Source organism: Periophthalmus magnuspinnatus, chromosome 24, assembly GCF_009829125.3.
Source record: "Periophthalmus magnuspinnatus isolate fPerMag1 chromosome 24, fPerMag1.2.pri, whole genome shotgun sequence".
Classification (NCBI taxonomy): Eukaryota; Metazoa; Chordata; class Actinopteri; order Gobiiformes; family Gobiidae; genus Periophthalmus; species Periophthalmus magnuspinnatus.
The window spans coordinates 19,403,061-19,424,245 of record NC_047149.1 but is presented as its reverse complement, the minus strand read 5'-3'; the positions used below and the strand labels follow the sequence as shown (position 1 = coordinate 19,424,245).

At 36.8% G+C, this 21,185-nt stretch overlaps 2 protein-coding genes across 2 annotated transcripts in view; both read right to left on the bottom strand.

The window, feature by feature from the left end:
* vsnl1a (visinin-like 1a) overlaps positions 1–19,168 on the bottom strand; it is a 34,464-nt gene extending 15,296 nt beyond the window's left edge. Inside the window, exons 1-2 of the mRNA XM_033991157.2 lie at positions 18,918–19,168; positions 11,341–11,507 (exon numbers count right to left, since the gene is read on the bottom strand). Of these exons, the coding sequence (XP_033847048.1) occupies positions 11,341–11,502 (162 nt within the window). The 5' untranslated portion in view covers positions 11,503–11,507; positions 18,918–19,168. The remainder of the gene's footprint in view (positions 1–11,340; positions 11,508–18,917) is intronic.
* The window catches only part of ints9 (integrator complex subunit 9), a 205,423-nt gene that overhangs the window by 46,059 nt on the left and 138,179 nt on the right, over positions 1–21,185 (bottom strand). The gene's annotated exons all lie outside the window — the stretch shown is intronic.

Genomic DNA, 21,185 nt, shown 5'->3' with positions numbered 1-21,185 from the left:
CCCGCTATAATCATCACCTATGGAGAGGTTTCAGGGGGTGTGATAATTGCCCTATCATCTTACTTTGGAGAGCTCTCAAACTTCCTCCACCAGCAGACTGAAAGTTGATAAATAATTCAATCGGATACAGGGATCATAAAGTGCCAGCCGTAGAGTTTTTGTTGTCCATAAATCAATATCTAGAAAATTGTGCAAGTTTCAGAAAGTAGGAAAGGTAATTAAAAAAAACACACACAAAAAGTTTATGTTGAAAATTACCTAACAAATACAACCAAATCAAATTATAATCTTCGATTTAGTTTAGAGGGCTTTGCTGCAGACGGGTGTGAAGGGGGCAGCAGAATCACTCTAATCACATTATCATTGATCTGATGCTGTTACACTAATATATTGATATAATGGATGAGATGGATCAATCAGTCCACCATTAATACCACATCGTGAAGTAATACATCAGATTTATACATCTATACGCATAATTTATGGTTAATATCAAAATAATCACAAGCTATAAATGGGAGGAAAAGGTTTGAGTTTTTATTGTATAATCATCATCATCTGGTACTTACTGAATGTTGAATGTCAAAAGTGTGATAGCACTCAGTAGACAGGGCCTTGATCCACAAGACTAAAAAAATCAGTAAAGACTAATGTTAACTCATCTTAAAATGGTTTCTAGCTTGTACGATGTAAACCTTTTTTGGCATTACCAGACAGAAGAATTTGAATTTTTCTCTATATTAATTCTGAACATAAACATCTCTCTTATGTAATGTTTGTTTTGAGTGTATATTTGTTAGTCCATTTTGTTCATTACAGCTCATTTCAGATGCATCACTTCTGTAAACACTGACGCAGACAGCAATTAACCCTCAAGTGTCTCTCTGCCACTGGTTGTCTGTGTTCTGTGTTCAAAACATTGTCAACTACATTTATTCTTTTTATATCTGAAGATTTTGGTCTTCAAACTCAAGTGTAAGTGCACACAGCTTATTAGTGTACAGGTAGACTTGCATTGTTTTATCTCTTTAACGTTTTTTATCAGCTTTGTGTGGCCAAACCTCTTTCTCAAAGCCTAATCTCATCAGACCTCAGAAGATAAGGAGGACTGGGCCTGGTTAGTACTTGGATGAGAGACAGTTGGGAATGCCAGGTGCCACAGTGGGGTGCGTCCTTAGGCAAGACACTTCACCAACACTGCCTAGTATGAAAGTAGTGTGTGAGTGTTGGTGGTGGTCAGAGGGGCCAATGGTGCCCCCAATGGTGTCTTGCTTCTGTCAATCTACCCCAGGGCAGCTGTGGGTACAATACTAGCTTACCACTGACGGAATAATGCACAAAATAGTGAAGCGACTGGATCTGGAAAAGTGCTATATGAGAAGTATATATAAGATTAATGATTAAAACCTTTTTTTTTTTTACAGATTTACAGATCAGTTCCAATTGATAAAGAGCTCTAGGAAATATATCTTTGATTCTTTTGACATTCAGGTTGTTTATCATATTTATGTATAAGTCAAGCTATTGTGGTTTGTTTGTAACAGTGTACCAAATTAACAACACATATAGATAATTATATTAATGTGAATCATATGTTAAACAGAATGGCTACACATTAACAGGGATTTGTTAAAACTTCCAGGTACTACTCTGTTTACACACAGCGTATATGCAGGACTTCTCGCCTCTCTGGAGATGTCATTTGAACAGTTTTTCTATGTGTTACTGTTGTGATGATGGGGACTGGCATGGAGCCTTTGGAGATGACAAAAGCTATTTTAAGCTGCCATGAGCTCCCTCGGACACAGGAGAGGAGAGAGGAAGCACAGAGGAAGTGGGTGAAAAGGCACGCAGGATACAGTATTATTGAATCTTTGAAGAAACATGAACAGGATTTAGAGCTCAAAAGCCCACACTAATAATATTGGTTTGAGGTATTGTTCTGATGCATTGTTGCTGTTTTTTTTTTTTTTGTATTTCACTACTTCTACTGTGTCATTTATAGAACACATCCTGATTGTAAATATAGTTTTAGTTTTGCACATGCAGCAAGTCAGACATCACTATCCATAAAACCAAAAAGACTGTAAGAAATTATAATTGCCATGTTTCAATAGAAGTGACAAGGAATAAAACCTATCTCCAAGACAAGCAGGTATTGCCACCAAGCCAAGTTACATGTCAGATCTATGGAAAGACATATTTTTGTGCAATACCAAGCACCTTTTGGTATAAATGCACAATACAGAAATTAAATGCCATACTGTGGAACATTCCAGGCAAAGTAATAACTCTATAGAGACAAGCAAGTGACAGACCACACCAGAAAAGTTACTTAGTGCAGATTTAGTTTTTCACAGTCACATTTTATAATTATTTAAATAAAACACTCATGTATAACTATAACACAATATTTTTTTAAATATGTTTTGTTTTGTAGTTATTCCCATAATGATTTATACATAAATAAAATAAAATCTTTTTTTTTTGTCAGCTTAGATATGCAATGATACTGTCTAAAGATAATCAGGTTTTAGGTAACTGTGATCTCTTAATAACCCAGAGTAACTGAATTGTAAGTGAATGGTTGTTTGTGTAATGCGACAGCAGATTGTCCATTGTGTAGCCAGCCAAGCCCATCGCGCATCAGAAAATGCAAACATTTTACTTATTTATAAGTCTTATCCCGTATAAAAACAGCTAACCCTGTAGTTTAGATCTGTACAAACATGTTCTGAAATGTGATTCTCGTGATTCTTCATAATTTTACTGTGTTACTGTTGAATGTGTTTTATAATTGTATACATTTTAGTAGTCTACTTGACTAAACTGTTTTGGTTTCTCATGTTATAAAATTTGTTAACCTTATTTGTGTGGTCTTTAAATGCTCTTTAAATAAACTTAGATTAATCAATATATATCCCCCTACACATTTCTCCTAGTCTTTTTTTTGTTTAAGACTACACTCAAAACTCTCTGGTATTTAATACTAGCTAGACATCATACCTTGGTGTTTTATTGTTCTTTGCCTTTGTATCGTATTATGTATATATTTGTTTTTTGTTGACTTTTATGTGAAGCACTTTTGGCAGCTGAAGTTGTTTCAAATGCGCTGTATAAATAAAATTGAATAGTATTGAACTGAATTGGGTTCTAAGGGCAGTAACAGAGCGGAATGGTCCGTGCATCAATATTCAGGTCAGAGTGTGCGATGGAGACTGTTATGGTGAGATTGAGGCCCAGTGCCACTACAGTGTGTTCAATCTGCAACTAGGCTGTCTTCTGTCAGTCCATCTCTGAGCAACAAGCCTCCACTCCTCACACCCGCGCATTCAAATCCTGTATGTAGGAGGTGTCAATCTGCCATGTTTTTATATAGACAAACAGCAGGCAGAACAATTACACTTTTGGCTTTAGAGAGAACATATTTTTACAGAAGAGCCAATTAAAATGCCAGTTTTGCAGAGCTTTGGTAACTTGTAAATGGTGAAACAGTTGAAAACAAAATGTGGTGCATTTAGAGCTTTCTATAGTAATATTCATCTGTGTTTTAAACTGTATTTTTACAATTAAAGGTGCAGTGTGTAACTTTTTGCAGGAGATCAGACGGAGGGCCAGGTTCTTCTTTTATAGAATATCAGACACTGGTGACTTTGACCAAATAAATTTAAATAATAATTGTCAAAAGTCTGTAAAATAATTTAGATTACAATTTTTGTCTATTACGCCCAGCCCTACTTTCTCATGGTCTAATCATTAATCCAAATATGTGTAGCATCTGCAAGTGCCTCCAGTTTCTACATCCATTAGAGTGGAGAGGAAAAATCTGGTGACAAAATCTCACCATTTAGAGTGATGTTTTCCCGTTCGAAGGCCCCCTCTGAGGCTGCTGTGTCACGGATGAGAGATTTCACACACTCTGGCATACAAGCGCCAGCGACAAGTGCCTCAAAAAACCCATTTCAATTCTATTTTGCTATCGCTCAAGACCTTTAGAGTGAAAAATGTAACAGGAAACTAAAGTCTGCTGTAGGTTGGTTTAGATTAATATGAGGAGACATATTTTGACCCCTGGTGTCTTGTATGTGTGATATTGAACCATGATTCTGCTGAAGCTGGCCATCTTCAAACTATGATGCATTATTGAGTAGGAGTGAAAGCAGCGTGGGCTGGATGTCAGATGTCAGCCATTTCTGCTATAGGGTTCACGTATTCACACTTGATTTGGTCCTGGTTTCAGCCCATTTCTGATTGCTTAGGTTCTGGTCTAGACCTTGATTAGTCCTGGAAAAGTTTAGGTTTATTTATAGGTTTAGTTCCAGTTTTGATGTGTTGTGTGTAAATGTGAACCCATCCTCAAAGGTACAAAGGAAAATTTTCTAGTGAAATTTCTGACACTTGCTTCTCTCCATGATAATGTTTTTGTTTTACCTAAAATGTTCCATACTACGGCATTAAACACATTTATATTATATTTATTTCATCACAAGTGTATTCTTTGCTCAAAAATACATTAAAAACTTGCCTCTCCACACATCTGGCCTGTAACTTGGCCTGGTTGCGTCACCTGCTTGTCTCCATGGAGATAGATCAGTTAAATGCCATAATGTGACCAAGCAAGAACATCTCCATGGAGATAATGAACCTTTGACATGCACACCAAAAGTCAAAAATTGCAAAAACTACACTGATAAATCATGGATCCTTTGGTAAACTCAAAATATCATGAGTTAGATTGCCCAAGAGCTGAGAAGGAAGAGGTGAGTTTGTACCTCATAAAAAGCTTGGGGCACATATATTTTCAGATGTTTATACATTTTATGCTAATCATTTTTGTTCCGACACAAACCAATCAAACTGAAAATAGTTGATAGCAAAGAAAATAGTGTGCGTATGTTGCTGTATTATAACATCCAAGGTCATTTGTTTGAATTAGCCAACCTTTTTTATTATTCTTTTCACCTCTTGCTTACATAAAAATAAAACAGGCTTATTTGCTTGGTCTGCAGCCTGCATCTGTCTAAATTAGCTGGATTAATACAGCAATTTGACTGCACTTAATGGACTCTAATGGATCTAATATAGTGGATAATTCTGCCCTAACTGTAGTCAAACTATTCATCTGATAAGACCAACCTTAACACTATGCAAATTCTTTTACATACAGCAGTGTGTTCAAACATTATACAAATATCACTATATCCAACCTAATGATAGATGTGTTAATAATTCTGGTTTTGCACCTGCTTCCACGGCCTCCTGCTTTGAAGCTAGGTATTTTCTCTTTTCTTTTTGCAGCCGGGAGATCATTACCGGGCTCTGAAACGCAGGCGGAATAAATGTGTGAGACGGCGCATAGAAGGGAGTGTGTTTTGAAAAAGACGATAGATCACTGTGGGTGTTTGTAAGATCAAAACCAAACATTAGCAGCAGGTGGAAGTTGCAAATGACGCAGGGAGGGTGAAGTACGGCCAAAAACCTAAGGTAGATTTATTGTTACTTATCAGACTCAAAAAATATATATAAAAAATGTGCAACAAATGAGCAGATTCTGGTATTTCCAAGCAATTCAAAATATAGGGGGATTTTGCTTGGTGTCAGATGTCATCACTTCTATCAACCTATAATATTTAAAGGTGCACTACTTAATTTTTCTGGTGGACGTTGTCGTCTCCATTGTTCTCTCCATGGAGATGTTTTGATTTGCCTGGAATGTTCCACAGGGAGTAAACCCATTTGTGTGAAAGCAGGTGACACCATGCCAAGTTACAGGTCAGATTTGTGGAGAACCAAATCTGATCACAAAAAGAAATTATGTTTTTCAAGTTTGTTTGTTTTTTTATTATTATTTTTTAGCATTAAAAAACACCTGTAATTGATTAAATGTAAGCTAGATACATAATCAGTATGAAAAGCTCTTTATGCCCATAGTAATGACATGTTGATACTTGGAAGTTCTGACAGTGCTTGCCATAGTGACAGTGCTGTGGCTGCTTTCTTACGTCTTTCATTTGTTTTCTTTTGTAAAGCTTTAGAACAATTGCCCTGGTCACATGTTCTAAAAGTACAACGTTCTGAAATGTCTGAAAAGCAATTGCGTTTGTCTGATCACACAGTACTAAATATTCACAGGAATTAAAAACAAGCTGACAGTGAATGACTGAAGGGAAGAGCTAAAGTTCAGAAAATAACATTAGTAATGCAGCATGTTAGCAAAACACAAGACGACTACGAATAATACTAATGCAATTATTCTAATCAAAAGTCCATAAAACAGTGTTAAGCTCACAACAAAATCATGAAGGTTCAAATCGACCAAAAAACATAACTAGGATAGCAGTAAAATAAATTAACTGTTATGCGGCTTATAAAAATGTAACTGTATTTTACAGCTGCAAAGCAAACTCAAGTAATAAAGTAGCCTGAAACAACTGAGGGAACAAATTTGAAAACATGGATGTTTGATGACTGTCATTGTATGTTTATTACATTAGAATGTTATTTCTCTCTTGTGTTCTTTGTCTTTGCCCGTAACAGAAAAAAATTGTGGCTTGGTAATTCTCATGCTGAAACCTTAGGTTTTTCATATAATACACCCAACTTGATCTTTAGTAAAGGCATTTAGTTATACCTCCCATCATTGTTAACCCAATTCCCTGTTCTCTCCTATCTCCTCTCACTCTAAATCTCGATGAACAGCTCTGCATCCTCCCACTGTTCACATGACCCCCCACCCTCTCTCTCTCTCTCTCTTTCTTTCTCTCCCTCTCTCACTCTCTCTCTCTGCACATCCAGCCGCTCTTCACAGGAACAATCTGTCCCACTAATGTGAGGTCGCTGCACGCTATTTTTCCACTTATCAGCCCCCTGGATTTCAATACAGCCCCTATCACCAGCGCACTGTTGCCTGGGAACACAATAGACCACATCAATGAGAGGATTCACACCCCTTTTAGATCTGTGCTGTTCAGCTTTGGTGATGCCAGTAGATATATTTGATCCAATACAATGTTTCATGCTTGATATTTGCTGGGGCTTTTGTTTGGTGGCATTTAGAAGAAGTGTTCCCGTGACCTTGGAGACTGGGTGCATCTTATGTAATGCCAGCTCCCACTGTGGTTCAGGCTTTTCCCCAGCTCAAGTGATACAAGATTAATGGCTATTGTTATGCTACAACAGCATATAGCAGAAGAATTATAGACACATAGGGATAATGGTTACAGTATAAGCAGAAGGTCAAAGGTCAATATAAAGATGATTACAGGTTTAAAGATTATAACTAAAACTGGGCAGCTGACATGCAATTAAATAACAGATTGTTTTAATGTGCATTTTAATGTGCATAACCTTTTACCTATGTCTATCTATATTATTAATATATTTCCCTCTAGATGCAACTGAAACATGCCATAAAAACTAATGATATATGCACATTTGGTCCTAATTTGAGCTCATTTAGTCAAGATATAAAGTTGATTTGGTCCTCCTTTAGTCTAGGTCAAGTTCCACATTCAGTCCCAGTTTAGTCCCAGTTTAGTCCCAGTTTAGTCCCAGTTTAGTCCCAGTTTAGTCCCAGTTTAGTCCCAGTTTAGTCCCAGTTTAGTCCCAGTTTAGTCCTGAGTTCTGTGGTGTATGTGCAAGCGTGAACCCACAATAAGTGAGCGTTCTATCGTGTCACTAATTGTGTACAGCCTTGTTTTATACTCATAGTTGCTAGGACACAAGCCAGGTCATTACCAAATAATGTTGAATATATTATGAATGAATGTAATTTCAAAATGTGTTAATTTAATGTATTTGCAGTATTTCAAATTTCATGCGTTTGATTTGTATTAAAACGGATAATGGCAAACTAGGTTACACTGTCCCTGTTTGTAGCACGTTCCCATCCCCTTCTCACTGTACTACGTCGTCTTGTAGCTCCTTTGCATGTTGCCTGTTTGATGTGCTGTGAATGAATACATTTGCACGGCTCTGTCAGAGAAATGAGATACGGTAGACTTCATATTAGCATGAGAAGATGATCAGTGGAGCGGTTCCAATGTGAGCTGCGTCCTGGTTTTCTGCCCAGAAACACAAGGGTGACTGGCAACATGGCACAGTGCCTGCTTCGGAGGGAATGGAATGCCCTTTAGCTGTTACTATAGGAAATTATAACGTCGCCATGGGATCGTAACTGCAATAGAGTGTTCAAGCTGTACAATTTGATGATGTAGGTCCACTCTGTGAAATATGGAGCAGAAACATTAAAACAGGTATTACAGTTTTTAAAAATACATTTTTTTTTATATCATCTCGTGTCTTACAACTATCCATTGTGCATTAATTTTCACTACATACTTTTCAACAATATCATTTCACCTTTTTTATTATACTGAAAGATAACTTAGCTAACTCAATGCCAGTCTTTGTTTCATGCCAAAAAATCTGTCCAAAAGATATAAAATAGTATAATGTAAACTAGTGTATGTATTCTGTAGCTATCACTTACTGCCAAGACAGCTACAAAATACACCTTTCTCAAAATGTCTTTACAAAGATGGTATGTACAAATCCAATAAACAAATTTTTCTTTCACTTTGTTGTGAGAGGTTACATTCACCTGCCTCTTACTGACAGACTGACAGAGGCTTACTAATAGGAGGAGTGAGTGTTAAAGGTGTCCGTGGTAGGGCATAGGGCTGCACTAATAAACAGAATCACTAAACAGAATATTGTCAAATGAATTGGATTTTTATTGTTATATCGCCCAGCCCTAATTTAAATACCAGGTCGATATATCTCTTCGTGCCAACTCTGATCACCCATCACTTCCATGGTACACACACACTTCTGCAGCAGTAGCAGAGAGAATGGTGGCCATGTTGATGTTGATGTTATTTGACAGGTGCATTAGACAATATAAACAAAGCACTCTATATGCAGCCAGAGTGCGTTCCATCTTCCACTTCTGGTCTGTCCATAATGACATGTTGTGCACAGTGCAGACATGGTTGTTACATGTTATAACTATCTCCCTATGCATAATAACATGTCACGTAGAAACTCATTTTGACATATGCATTTGTAAGATATTCTGCAGGAAAACATTAAAATCAAAACTATATTTTTGAGCCTCACATAACCCTATAAAACCAAGGCATACAAAGGTAAAATAGTGCTAGGATCATAGACTGAATAAAGGACTAAGGGAGTGTTACATCAGTCAAATAAAGCTCATCACGGCTAGCAGCTATTGAGGCAAATTCGGAGCCGAATTCCATATTTGATATTCCCACCGGGAGTGTCATAGCAACCCAAGAGTCAATCCGGAGTGAGGCTGTTGAAGGTAACGCCCCTTCCCACCCGCACCGCTGGTTTAGCAGAGAGTTGGTGCTAAGCAACGCTGTCAATCACACCTGTTGCTAACACCAGCAAGAGCAACCCCGGGGAAACAAGGCACCTGATTTGTCTGTTATTAACCTTCATATCTTGATTTGCGGCCACAATAGCAACATACAAACACCAGGGTCATGGAGAGCAGGTTAATATGAACATTTTAAGACCAAAAATGGTGAGTCTGACAGCAGAAGTTACGGAGAGAGGAGTTTTTCAGTAGAAAGTGAATCGGAGCCAGACTTTATGAAGCTGGGTGCCCATGCTCACTTTCTATTTGAAACCTGGCGGCTAGCAGGTTAGCTATGTAAATTTATATATACAGTTTATGGGTAGGACACATGACAGAATGGTGGTATAACCCTTCCACCTGTTATTGGTCAGCCTCTGTAGATTTATAGGTGCTGCAGTTGATTTTTACTGTCTTAAAAATGTGAAAAACAGAACTAATCCATTTAAATGGTTTGCAGTGGTCCAAAGTTATTTCTCACTTACCTTATGCATTCTGAACATCCTAATTATTCACTGCAGTGAGTGACTTTTCACAACTCTCAGAGACCAGAGTGGAGTTTTGCCGTGATGGTAAAACTAACAACCTCAAGCATGGTGGTGTGCACTTCCTGATTATTAATAACTTATTTTGACCTCAATAGCTGCTTATACAATATATCTGTAATGGGGCAAGACAAGACTTTTGCCCAAATGCATATGCACTGCAGACTGCAAAACAGTGCAGATGTATTTCGACTGTGACTCAAATTATGACCATGACTCTTAAGATTTTGTATTTCTTTTGCTCTATCAGCCTAACATTAAAAATTTGCACACACCATTCCATTGAGACAGACAAAGACAGTTTCCCTTCTCCCCAGACAATTCCTTTTTGCTATTTAGATAGAAAGCTGCACACAAGACCCATTATTCCATTAACATAATTTATAAACAAAGGCTTTTTAAAAATTTACTTTTCAAGAGGAACCAAGCATTTGTGGTTGGGTGTGATTGTGAATAATGATTAGTATTTCTAACCTTGAACACATTCCAAGTGTCGAGTCTGTCGACATACCAAGGTTAAATAAACAAGGCAAAAGCAACCAATAGTTTTATCAATAAAAACAAGCACGACTCTGAGCCCCTTTTGTGAAACATATGAAAAGCCTTTGTGCAAATGTTAATGACTTGAACTTTTCTGGTTCAACTGAGGCCAATGAGCTTTTCAATCTCCTCTGCTCTTACTAATAAACTGCTCTGATCCATTCAAACTGCTAATCCATTTCACACCATAATTAGCCCCTCTCTTTGTCAGCCCAGCTCAATTTCTCTGCGGATGTCAGTAAAGTGAAGAAATATTCCACCTGACAGGACTGTTAAACTGTACTGATTGTAGAATTATATGGTACTTACTTGAGTTTTAGTATAGCTAATATGACGTATAGTGGGTGGAGAAGTCAAAAACTGTACTCAAGTCACAGTACTCAGTAATTTCAAAATAATACTAGATGTACAAAGCAGAGGTCTAAAAATTGCTCAAATCAAGACTCAAGTATTTATGAAAGCAGCTGTCTGGATGTAGCATCTGATTTATAAGAAAAATGTAATCATTTCTAGGTGGAAAAAACAAAAAATATTGAAATAATTTCATACTATCTGTCGACATACATATTTTGTCACTTGTGGACGTACAGTGGGAAGAATAACCAAAACTAAGAGCACTGTAAAATATAATATTAATGTAGGAGTAAAAGAAAAATACTAGGAGAAGTACAATTTTACAAATTAAAAAGTTACTAAAAATGTATTGAAAGTAAATGTTCTTCCTACCTTTGAAACGTATTTATTGCTTCTGAATATTACAGTCCATGGTATTTCATGACTGCATATTGATCAAGTATGTGTGTCAAAGTTTAACAAGACACATCGAACATGTTAGCGCTTAGTATTGACACAGGGTAAGCAGAGCCGTACCTTCACGTAGAGCTGCTGGAACTCCTCCAGGTTGAGGCGTCCGGTGGGGCAGTCCTTCAGGAAGCCCTTGTACCACTGCTTCAGCTCATGTTCGTTAAACTCTGTGTTCTTCACCAGGTCCTCCATCACTTCAGGGGTCAGCTTGCTATTCTGTTTCCCCATTTTGCCTGGAAACAGAAAAAGAAATTGTAACCAACCAAAAATGTAACCAAATATTTAACAGCTAACAGAATAGCATTATTTATTAGAGATAGAAATATCAGTTAGCCTATATTTGCATATTCGGGATTCGGAAGTATCTATCCATCTATTCATCAACCTTAAATCTCCAGTATATGCTGAAATTCTGCTTGTTAAAAAAGTTTGGTGTATACTGGTAACTCATGAACATAATACATAGAACTAATGTGTTTTTGTTGTTTCTAAGCTAGAACAAAACTGCAGGACCACCCCAACTCAACAATGCCAGAAATTCATATGAATGCAATGGAAAGTAATGGGTAAAAACAGACTGTAATATAGCTAAAAATCTCACACAAATGTTTGCCTAATATCTTGAATACACTGTATACAGAAGCTCTGATGGGAGACCTAATAAAAAGTGTTTGTGTCTTTGGTTGTTGTGATGCTGGCAGTCTGGAGGGCGAGCAGAGGAGTGATTCATCAGGACTGGGAAAAGAACGAGAGATTTTTGGAGAACTGTGAAAGTGCACACCAAAGCGCCATCTAAAAATACGCATGGAACAAACGGGAGAGAGGCAGAGGAGCACCACATGCTGGGGACCCATCCTGAGACTCATCCTGGGATAGTTTCCTTTTGGGGAACAGGGTTATTTCGGAGACGCTTTCAGAGCTCCTTTGACCAGCTGCCCGACCTACTTTGGATGTGTTGCAGCTGTGTTTTTCTCAGGGAAACATAAAAAAGCTGTATTTCACAACAGACCTACATGTTACACAATAGTAGACTCATCAGTAGAAGAGACGTTGGATTGACTGAGAGTAGCACTAAATTGGAGAGAATAGGCATTGTAAAAATGTTCAATACAGTGTTGTTTTTTGTATGTTTTTGTTTCTTGTTGAGCTGTTGTTCATTTAAGATACGTATATGCGTATCTTATTATTTAGTATTTATACGTATATTCTATACGTATAAATCCCAAAGCTAAAATAAAATAAATCAAAAGAATCAGGGCCATCCAACACCAATGATGCCTCTAGTTTGCATATGTCTATCACTTTAAATGAGTGATTTTGTGTGCTTTAATGATGTGTGTATGCATTTTTAAAGCTACTTCTGCACTGCAGGGAAAACAAAATTATTTGATTAATAAGCTATAGTGATGTTGAACAATTATCCCATAGAACAATACTGCCAAAGTAATTGCAAAACTACGGTATTACCTTGGACCTTACAGTTTACCAAAGTACACTGTAATAAACACACTGTACTTGCACAGCTTCACCACATGAAGTAATCTTGTCTTTGCAATTCATAAAGGTTAATACGATGAACCCGCTGGCCTTCTGTGACTTTTTAAAAACTATTAAGCTAATTTCGTTGGCTAATTTCTCCTTTGCATCTGCCTACACCCAGCTGTCTCATGTCTCGCTAAACGCTGATGCCACCACTTCAAGCCTTGATTAGCTCATTAGAATCCCCTGTAATTACTCTAATTTGAAGACACCGTTGAACACTTTTGCTGTACTTGTATGAGCTCTTGATGTTATTTTCTGAGAGTATTTTGACTTGAGCAGAGCAGTGCAGAGAGGTGTTGTTACGCTTGTGCACTTGGACTGTCATGCTACATTGGTTTCTCACTAAAAACTATTCAGGAGGGTGCCTTTATATAAGAGGGCTGTCATAACTCTGAGATTGCTTTTGGGCATTGCAGAGGTTTTGAACATCTCACTGAAAGTGTACTAGCAAAGCAAAGACACTACTGAATGATATAGTGATGGTCCATTCCAGGCAATTTATTTGCACGACTTATAATTAATGGTTAATGTTAATATTCTTTTCATAAAGAGCAGAGAGAGCAGAAACATTTTTACTGGACAATATATGTTAGCAATAGATACATACATTTGTGCAAGGCAGCTAGCACTATACCCATACACTAGAGAAAAACATGGCAGACTGATGCCATGAAGTGAACATTTGGTAATAGATGTATAATTATTCACAATATAATGATAATATGCACTATATTTGCTATCATATCTGCAGCACGAAAGTTACTGAATTTTGCATGGGATGCATGAAGTGCCTCGCCAGCAGTATATCACTGTTTTTGTGCATTTCTTCATTATCAGAAGATATTGTTCATTATCATACATTTGCTCTAGGCCATAGTCAGATTAAACATGCAGTGTAACTTTTCTCAAGGGAGATACACAAGTTCCTTGACTTTATGAATATGGAATAGCTTTGCCAGAAATGTTCCAGAGTATGGCATTTAAGGACATAGCCACAAAATAAGTAGACAAAGCAATGACATCTCCATAGAGACTCTCTAACTAAAAAGATATACAGTGAGTGCACCTTTAATTCTCTTGCCTTACAGAGCTCTATATTTGGTGTATCTGAACACCCCTGTTCTTACAACTTGTATTAAGACAACTACCACCTTAACTACAAATCAACATAAATTAAATTAGCTAACAAGTTTAAGAATACCATGTCCATATTTTATTACTGTATATTATACCTTGCACCTTATATTTCCCTTTGACCAGCTGTGTACTGTAACTGGTTTATTGATCTAAGCTTTGCCATAACATACTGAGCCTGTCTTTCATCATAAAGAGTCCTATCCACAGGCTTCAGCTAATTTTAGCCATCTGTAAAGGGAGGAATGAGGAGTGAGCGACCGGCCATGGCTGATCTAATTTAGCTGTTTGCATTGTTGATGGAGGACAAGGACAGAGCAGACTCTAGACTGGTATGTCACAGAGGTTATTCTTTTAGAAAAATTACATTTCACTCTTAAGTATATAGCCACTCCCTTGCAATTTCCTTTGCCCAGTAACCATAAGTGGCAAACAGTGCAGGGAAGCCATATGAACTAAAAGTCAATGAGTGCATCCAGACCAAAATAAGTTGCATAGATTTACATAATTTTGATAATGCTCAGCCATTATGACTATTAATTAGATCATAAAATACAATTAGTATTTATAATAATTAAGTTTTGATTAGATGTGTGCAGTTATTTCAATTATTGCTCCAATCAATTGCAAAAAATATTAATAATTTTGCTTCTGGTTATTCATTCTGCCTCTGCAAATCTAAAGCAAAGCCACTTTAAAATGCGTATCACAAAGAATTACTAATAAATGATGACAGTATATATATATATATATATATATATATATATATATATATATATATATATATATATATACACACACACACATATCCCTCTAACTTGAAATAAATAATTGAAATCATCTTTATTTCAATCATGAGATTTTTTTTTTCACAAAGGTTCATATATTGTCCAAGGTACAAAGATTAAAGCTGAAAATGCTGACAGTGTTGTAATGTATGGAGTGCAGCGGATGTTGTTCCTCCCTTTGGATATCACTAAACACTGAGCAGCTGAGCCTCTGTGCCTACTGCCCAGTCTCCATCTCACGATTTTAATAATAGCTGTTTTGTGGCACATTTCTTCACACGATTCCAAAGGTAAGCATTATTCAATCGGCGGTGGTGACAAGTTACTTCTAAAGCCGTATCTGTCCTTGGGCAAACATACAAAATTATGGCGGCTATAGTTTTCAATTCCTGATATATGCAACAATTTGCAGTTCAATTTCCATTCCATTTCCATTCAATGTCCATTCCACTCAAATTGTTAATTGTTATGGCATCGGTCCTCACTTTTATCATTCTAAAAACCATGGAAAGGCAACTAAAGTTTCTTGAATGAGCGGTATGCATTGTGGGTATAACAAGAATTGAACCTTTAACTTCCGGGTTAGTGCAAGATTCTCTGTACCAACTGAGCTACTGCAAGTCTGCAATCCACTTTTCATATAAAAGACTGGAAAGCAAATTACTAATTTCAGTTTATATTAAACTATTAGTGCAGGAATCTTATTACATTAGGACTACTCAAAGCTCTTTATAGACTCGATGCTGTGAAAAGCAAGTAGGCAGTTTATCCTTACCAAGCAATACTAACACTTTTGTATGTCCGCAGTGAAGATCAGATAGTGCATGCCCATACCAGAGGAGGAGGGAGAGGAGAAGAAGGAGGGGGACAACTGAGGCATTACAGATGTGTCCCAAGAGAGACAAGAGATGCATGTCAGCTTGGTCATTATGTCACCGTGTAGAAAAATGGTCACACTCAATGGATAAAGAGTGACACTAACAAATAAGAATACATATCTAGTACAATATATTGTAATGACAGTGATATGTTTGACGGATGACTGTACAACATCATATTGTAATATACGGAATCTTGAGGAGGACCTATATTTTTACATTAAAAATATACAAAAAAGATTGGTTGGGAGTCTGGATTCAATAGTGTATTTTTTTAAATGCAACCATTGAAATATAAACTCCTTTTGCTATAGAACTACTCTGTCAGGATAAATTAATGCCATCCAAAAGTTACTTAGTTCATCTTAAACTGTAATATCCTTAACTCCCCCTAGAGGTCATTTCTAGACCATCCATCATACTAATTTGATGATTGACAGGTGTGATAGCCCGCCTCCTCAATTACTGTTCATTCATTCAATTTAAAAGCCTAAACCAAAGTGATTAAGAGAAAGGTCTAGATCAAAAATGTGGACAAAAACTTGAAAAATTATGCTATTATCCATAATGAATTAAGCAATACCATCCAAACATGATGTCCCAGAAAAACATAAGCTTTTAGTTGCAGGAATCCATTGAGGTAGTCTATATGTGATTTATTTCAATGGCCAAAGCTTATTCATGCTTTTATCCAGTATGTCTGTGAAGTAGTGCGTGTGAGACGAGTTACGTAAAGCTTTCCTCGACATCATAAAAGTTTCAGTCACTGTTTAATGTATTCACGCACGGCAGCCTACCTCCTTGGGTTATTATGGTGAAATATATTAAAGGTGCACTATGTAATTCTGGTGGGATGTCCACTACCCACTTGTCTCCATGAAGATGTTATTGCTTTGCCTGGAATGTTCCAGAGTATCATTACATTTCTATCTAACATTGATAAATTACATGTGTTTCATTGCTCAGAAATACCTTGAAAAACATGAATTCTTACTGTGGGTTGCCTGTCCACAGATCTGACCCATAATATTTGCTTGTCTCCATGGAGGTAGCTAAGTCAAATGCCATAATATTTTAGGAAAAGCAATAACATTTCCAGCGAGACAAGCAGGTGGCAGACCCACCACCAGAAAATTTGCATAGTGCAACTTTAAGATTAAGTGACTGATATCAGTGCATGTCCGTAATGTGCTAAATCTTGGTTGAACTTGTAACCCCATTGATGTTTCCCATATGTCAAGCAGTGGTAAGCTTACATCATACAGTGGTGGTTACTCATCTGTCTGTCCTGCTCCATTCTTGCTCTGTCTGCTCTGTGTCAGCCTGGTCTCATTGGAAAAGCTTACGTCACTTGAAAGGTCCTTCTTTTATTGTCACGCCTTGACTATAGCCTAAAATAAGCAATACTGAAACCCAAACAGGAGGAACCCTGCAAAATACAGCTATAAGACAAATTGTATTCACTGACACTTAAATATGTGTTTATTATGTCCTGTGTGGGTAGACTGTATACACAAAATAATATTTGCATATTTCATTTTTTTTAATGCATAAAATTGGAACCAATCAATTGTCATTTTAAATTTTGAAATGTACTAGGGGTGTCAGAAATATGGCCGCTTACTAAAGAATGCAAAACATTGTATTGAAACTAGACATTCATTTGAAATAGTAATACTGCAAAAAAATCACATAAAAAAAGGACAAACTCCATAATACTTATGAGATCTAGACCAGATCTAGAACACATGGTATTAAAGAAACTATTATTTTTTTGGTTAAAATTACACTACATTCTACAGATGGTGGTACTGAAATAGTTATTGAGTGACAAGCCTTTTTCTTTGTGTCAAAATCAAGTTCGAAATTTTTGTTTCCAGACAACAGTAACATGCACACAGAGTAACAACAGAGAGCTACAAATCGTCCATTGATTGGCATCAAAGCTGTCACAATCATATACTTTTGTTGTGTTCTTTGACTTTTGAAATATTTTCTGCAAACAAACCAACCACTTTATGGCTAAAGATTTCTACAGTATAATCAGTCTTCTGCAAAATGAGCAAATCTTTCCATTTTCCACGCCTTGTGATTGTCACCAACCACCCACTAATCAATGCCATTCTTTGAGATTTGACTTTTGCAAAAACAAAAACAAATTTGAGCCTAAATAAAACAAAATTACAAGACAGGTTTGATAAGGATGCCATAATCACCAACACTCACTCTAGCTTCCTGCGCCTCATGTTACGCCTGCTTCAGTTCTGCACCACTTACTCACATCCAGCTAAATTAAAAACACAGACAGCTGGTGCATGATCGGCAAATGTCAGTGTGATATTTTAGCTCAGAAAAAAACAAGAATTTCAAGGTTCTGATATGGGAAAAAAGTATCATGCAGTGTAGGCTGACATCAGTCCTGAGTCATACCCTTTGTCTTGTACAATCCACTGGGGTCTCGTCTAAGCTAAAGAGGGAGTGAAAAAATAGCTATAGTTACACATGGCTAGACAGGTTTAGAAGTCCATAGAAACGGCAATAGAGGCTTCCAGCAGTGGTGGTCAAGGCAATTACATAACTCTGTGTCCCTTAACCATCAATTGCCAACAGGGGATGACCTTGAGATGGAGCCCTGGCCTCTGGCAGTCTAACCATACATAGAAAAATGGAGCATATGGCACATTTAGTATTCTGAAAATGGAAGAACCTGAGCAATAGGAAACAATGGTAGTGGCTGACATGGGAAGTCGCAGATAAAAAAGAGACCCAACCCTGTACTACATTCACACACCCACCCATGCAACATCAGGACCAGTTTTAATGAATCATATCTTATTTCTGCCATATAAACATTGTATCTGCATAGTAGTAGCCTATTGGTAATTTGATAGTTTGTGATAATGCTGTAGCCTATATATGAATGTAACTTGAAACAACGTATAGAAATCAATGGGCTATTCAAGTAGTAGTAAAACAATCCAAGGGTAAAAACTAAGTGCTTCATAAGAAACAAAATAGATGCAAAGCTTTTTATACAATAATCATGTCACTATGTCCTCCTGTTTTGGATATGAATAGCCTTTTTAAGATAATGTTTTTGCAGTTACGTGGAGTTAATTGTAAAACCAAAGCTTCAACACTGCAACTCTCCAAATTATTTCAATAATTTAGTCTTACGAAACCAAATGACGCACCAGGTTCTTGCAGCCGTGTTCATCCAAAACTCAAAATGCGTAAAGACAAGATCGTTACAGCAAAACTATGCTTTATGTTAACGATAGTGCATACAATAGTGTCCTACCTTGCGAAAGTGCGGAGACAACGGGAGAAGTCCGGCGGTGGCTGGTGTGGATGAGCGGTCCAAAAAACCCTGCGATTACGCACGAGAGACACGGTTCAGTTCAAGACACTAGTTTGTCGTAATGTCGTTTAGCTTCAGGGCTTTGGTTGTGGAAGTGAAAGGGAGTACAAAGTAAGCAGGTCCGCTGAGTAGATGCCCGTAAAGCCCAGTGCTGTTAGTGCTGGTGTTGTGTGGAGAACAGAGGAGGAGACTGAACCAAAACCAAAGACTGGGGAGGCGAGGAGCAGCAGCAGCGCGTCGCTACTGTCTCTCTTCTGGTTTATTATTGGCTGATGCTGTCAAGAAGAGCAAGATAAATAAACGTAGCAAATGGAGCATACATAAGCACATATATGATGTATATTTCCTCAAGCTCAGTTGGCTATTCATCACAGGAAAACAGTGAATAGTCAAACGTGTATTTAGTATGATCAAGCACGGTGTAATAAACTGCGTTACTTAGCGACGTGCTGTTAGCCAACGTTTCCCGCCACACGTTAAGATAGCAAAGCAAGCTAGGTGGCAACTATCAATGACTTAACATAATTTGAGTTAAGTAAACAGGGAAATACAGGATAATAACACTGAGTTCTTTATTCCTACATACCTCTGCCAAAGTAGGTGAGTTTTACGTTCATAGTTTGCGTTATAAACCTGATTTTTTACACTTGTTCTCTCCCTTTTACTAGCTTAATAAAGGAAAAGACTGACAAGTCTCGCACCACATTCAAAAAGAGGACTGCTGAGGAGATATTTACCTAACATTTCAGGTCAGTAAACGTTAAAATAGAGCCACAACATTAGGTGTTATCATTTTTTTATGATAATTTATTTTATTAATGTTAAAGTATAAGAATTTTCAATGTCAGAGCCATTAAATTGTAGACTCTTTTTAGCACTTCAACATACTGTAAAGATAATAAGTACTATTCAACATGTGTATTCAGTTAGAAGACTTAATGTACGACTGAAAGTAATTATTTCAACTCTTTATATATATATATATATATATATATATATATATATATATATATATATATATATATATATATATATATATATATATATTCAAATCAATTGTTTTGGATACATCAATTGGGACATGGGCTCAAAAATGGCACTGTTTTGGGTAAATAGGGACATCAGGTTCACCCTAGCTTAATATGAATACCATAAGTACATTTTGAATTGCACAATTTCTTTACTTTTTTACTGTGCTTCTAAAATATACCTAATAATTATATTCATTACCAATGTGTGTGAGCCCAACCCACCCAAGTACCATAGCTAATCTAATTTTAATTGACTGCAAACACTAGGATCAATAGTCATGAGAGAAGAGGAAGTACACCAGTGTTCTTCTCAGTAACAGTTTTTATTTAGCGCCACTTTGCTGTTCTAACAATCCATTTATGTAATTAGGGTAAATTTGCATATATCTGAAAACCCAAAAGCTGCTGTATTGTGTGGTTGGAACAAAGCTCATTGTCCAGTCTCTCATTAATGCTGGTCAGTAAATTCAGGTATGGGTCTGCGCTGCAGCCTGGTGCCTGGTGGTCTGTATCTGAGCAGTGAATGTGATCCATGCTGAGAAGCAATCTGCTCTGACAAATCCATCCGCTGATAAAATAATGTGTTGTGTCCCACTTCTCAGGTTTGCTGTCAGACTTCACCACAGGTTTGGGGTCCAGGTGAGTTACTGTCTTGCATTAATCCACTCAGGTCTTGTTAGATGAAAGAGAAGGCTGTTGACATGTGCATAGAGTTTTAATTATCTTAAATCGTTAATTAATAACAAGACCTTCATACATACACACACGTGGGTGTGTGTATGAAGTTATATATATATATATATATATATATATATATATATATATATATATATATATATATATATATATATATATATATATATATATATTATATATATATATATATATATATATATATATATATAAGTTTGTGTGAATATTGACAACAATGTTTACTGTATAATAGATAGATTCTTCTAAGCAAACAGTAGAAATGACAAGATGCACTTGAAGCCCCATGACTATGACTGTATTCTATAATTAAATACAACTAACTCACTGATTAAACATTATTTAAATTTGTTTCAATAGGACTAGAAAACATGGAGGGACACGACAGCCTTACATCTGTGGAAGAGATTACCTCACCTCCGTCTCCTAAACGACCAAGGTCAGATTGTGGAGAGGAAAACAATGG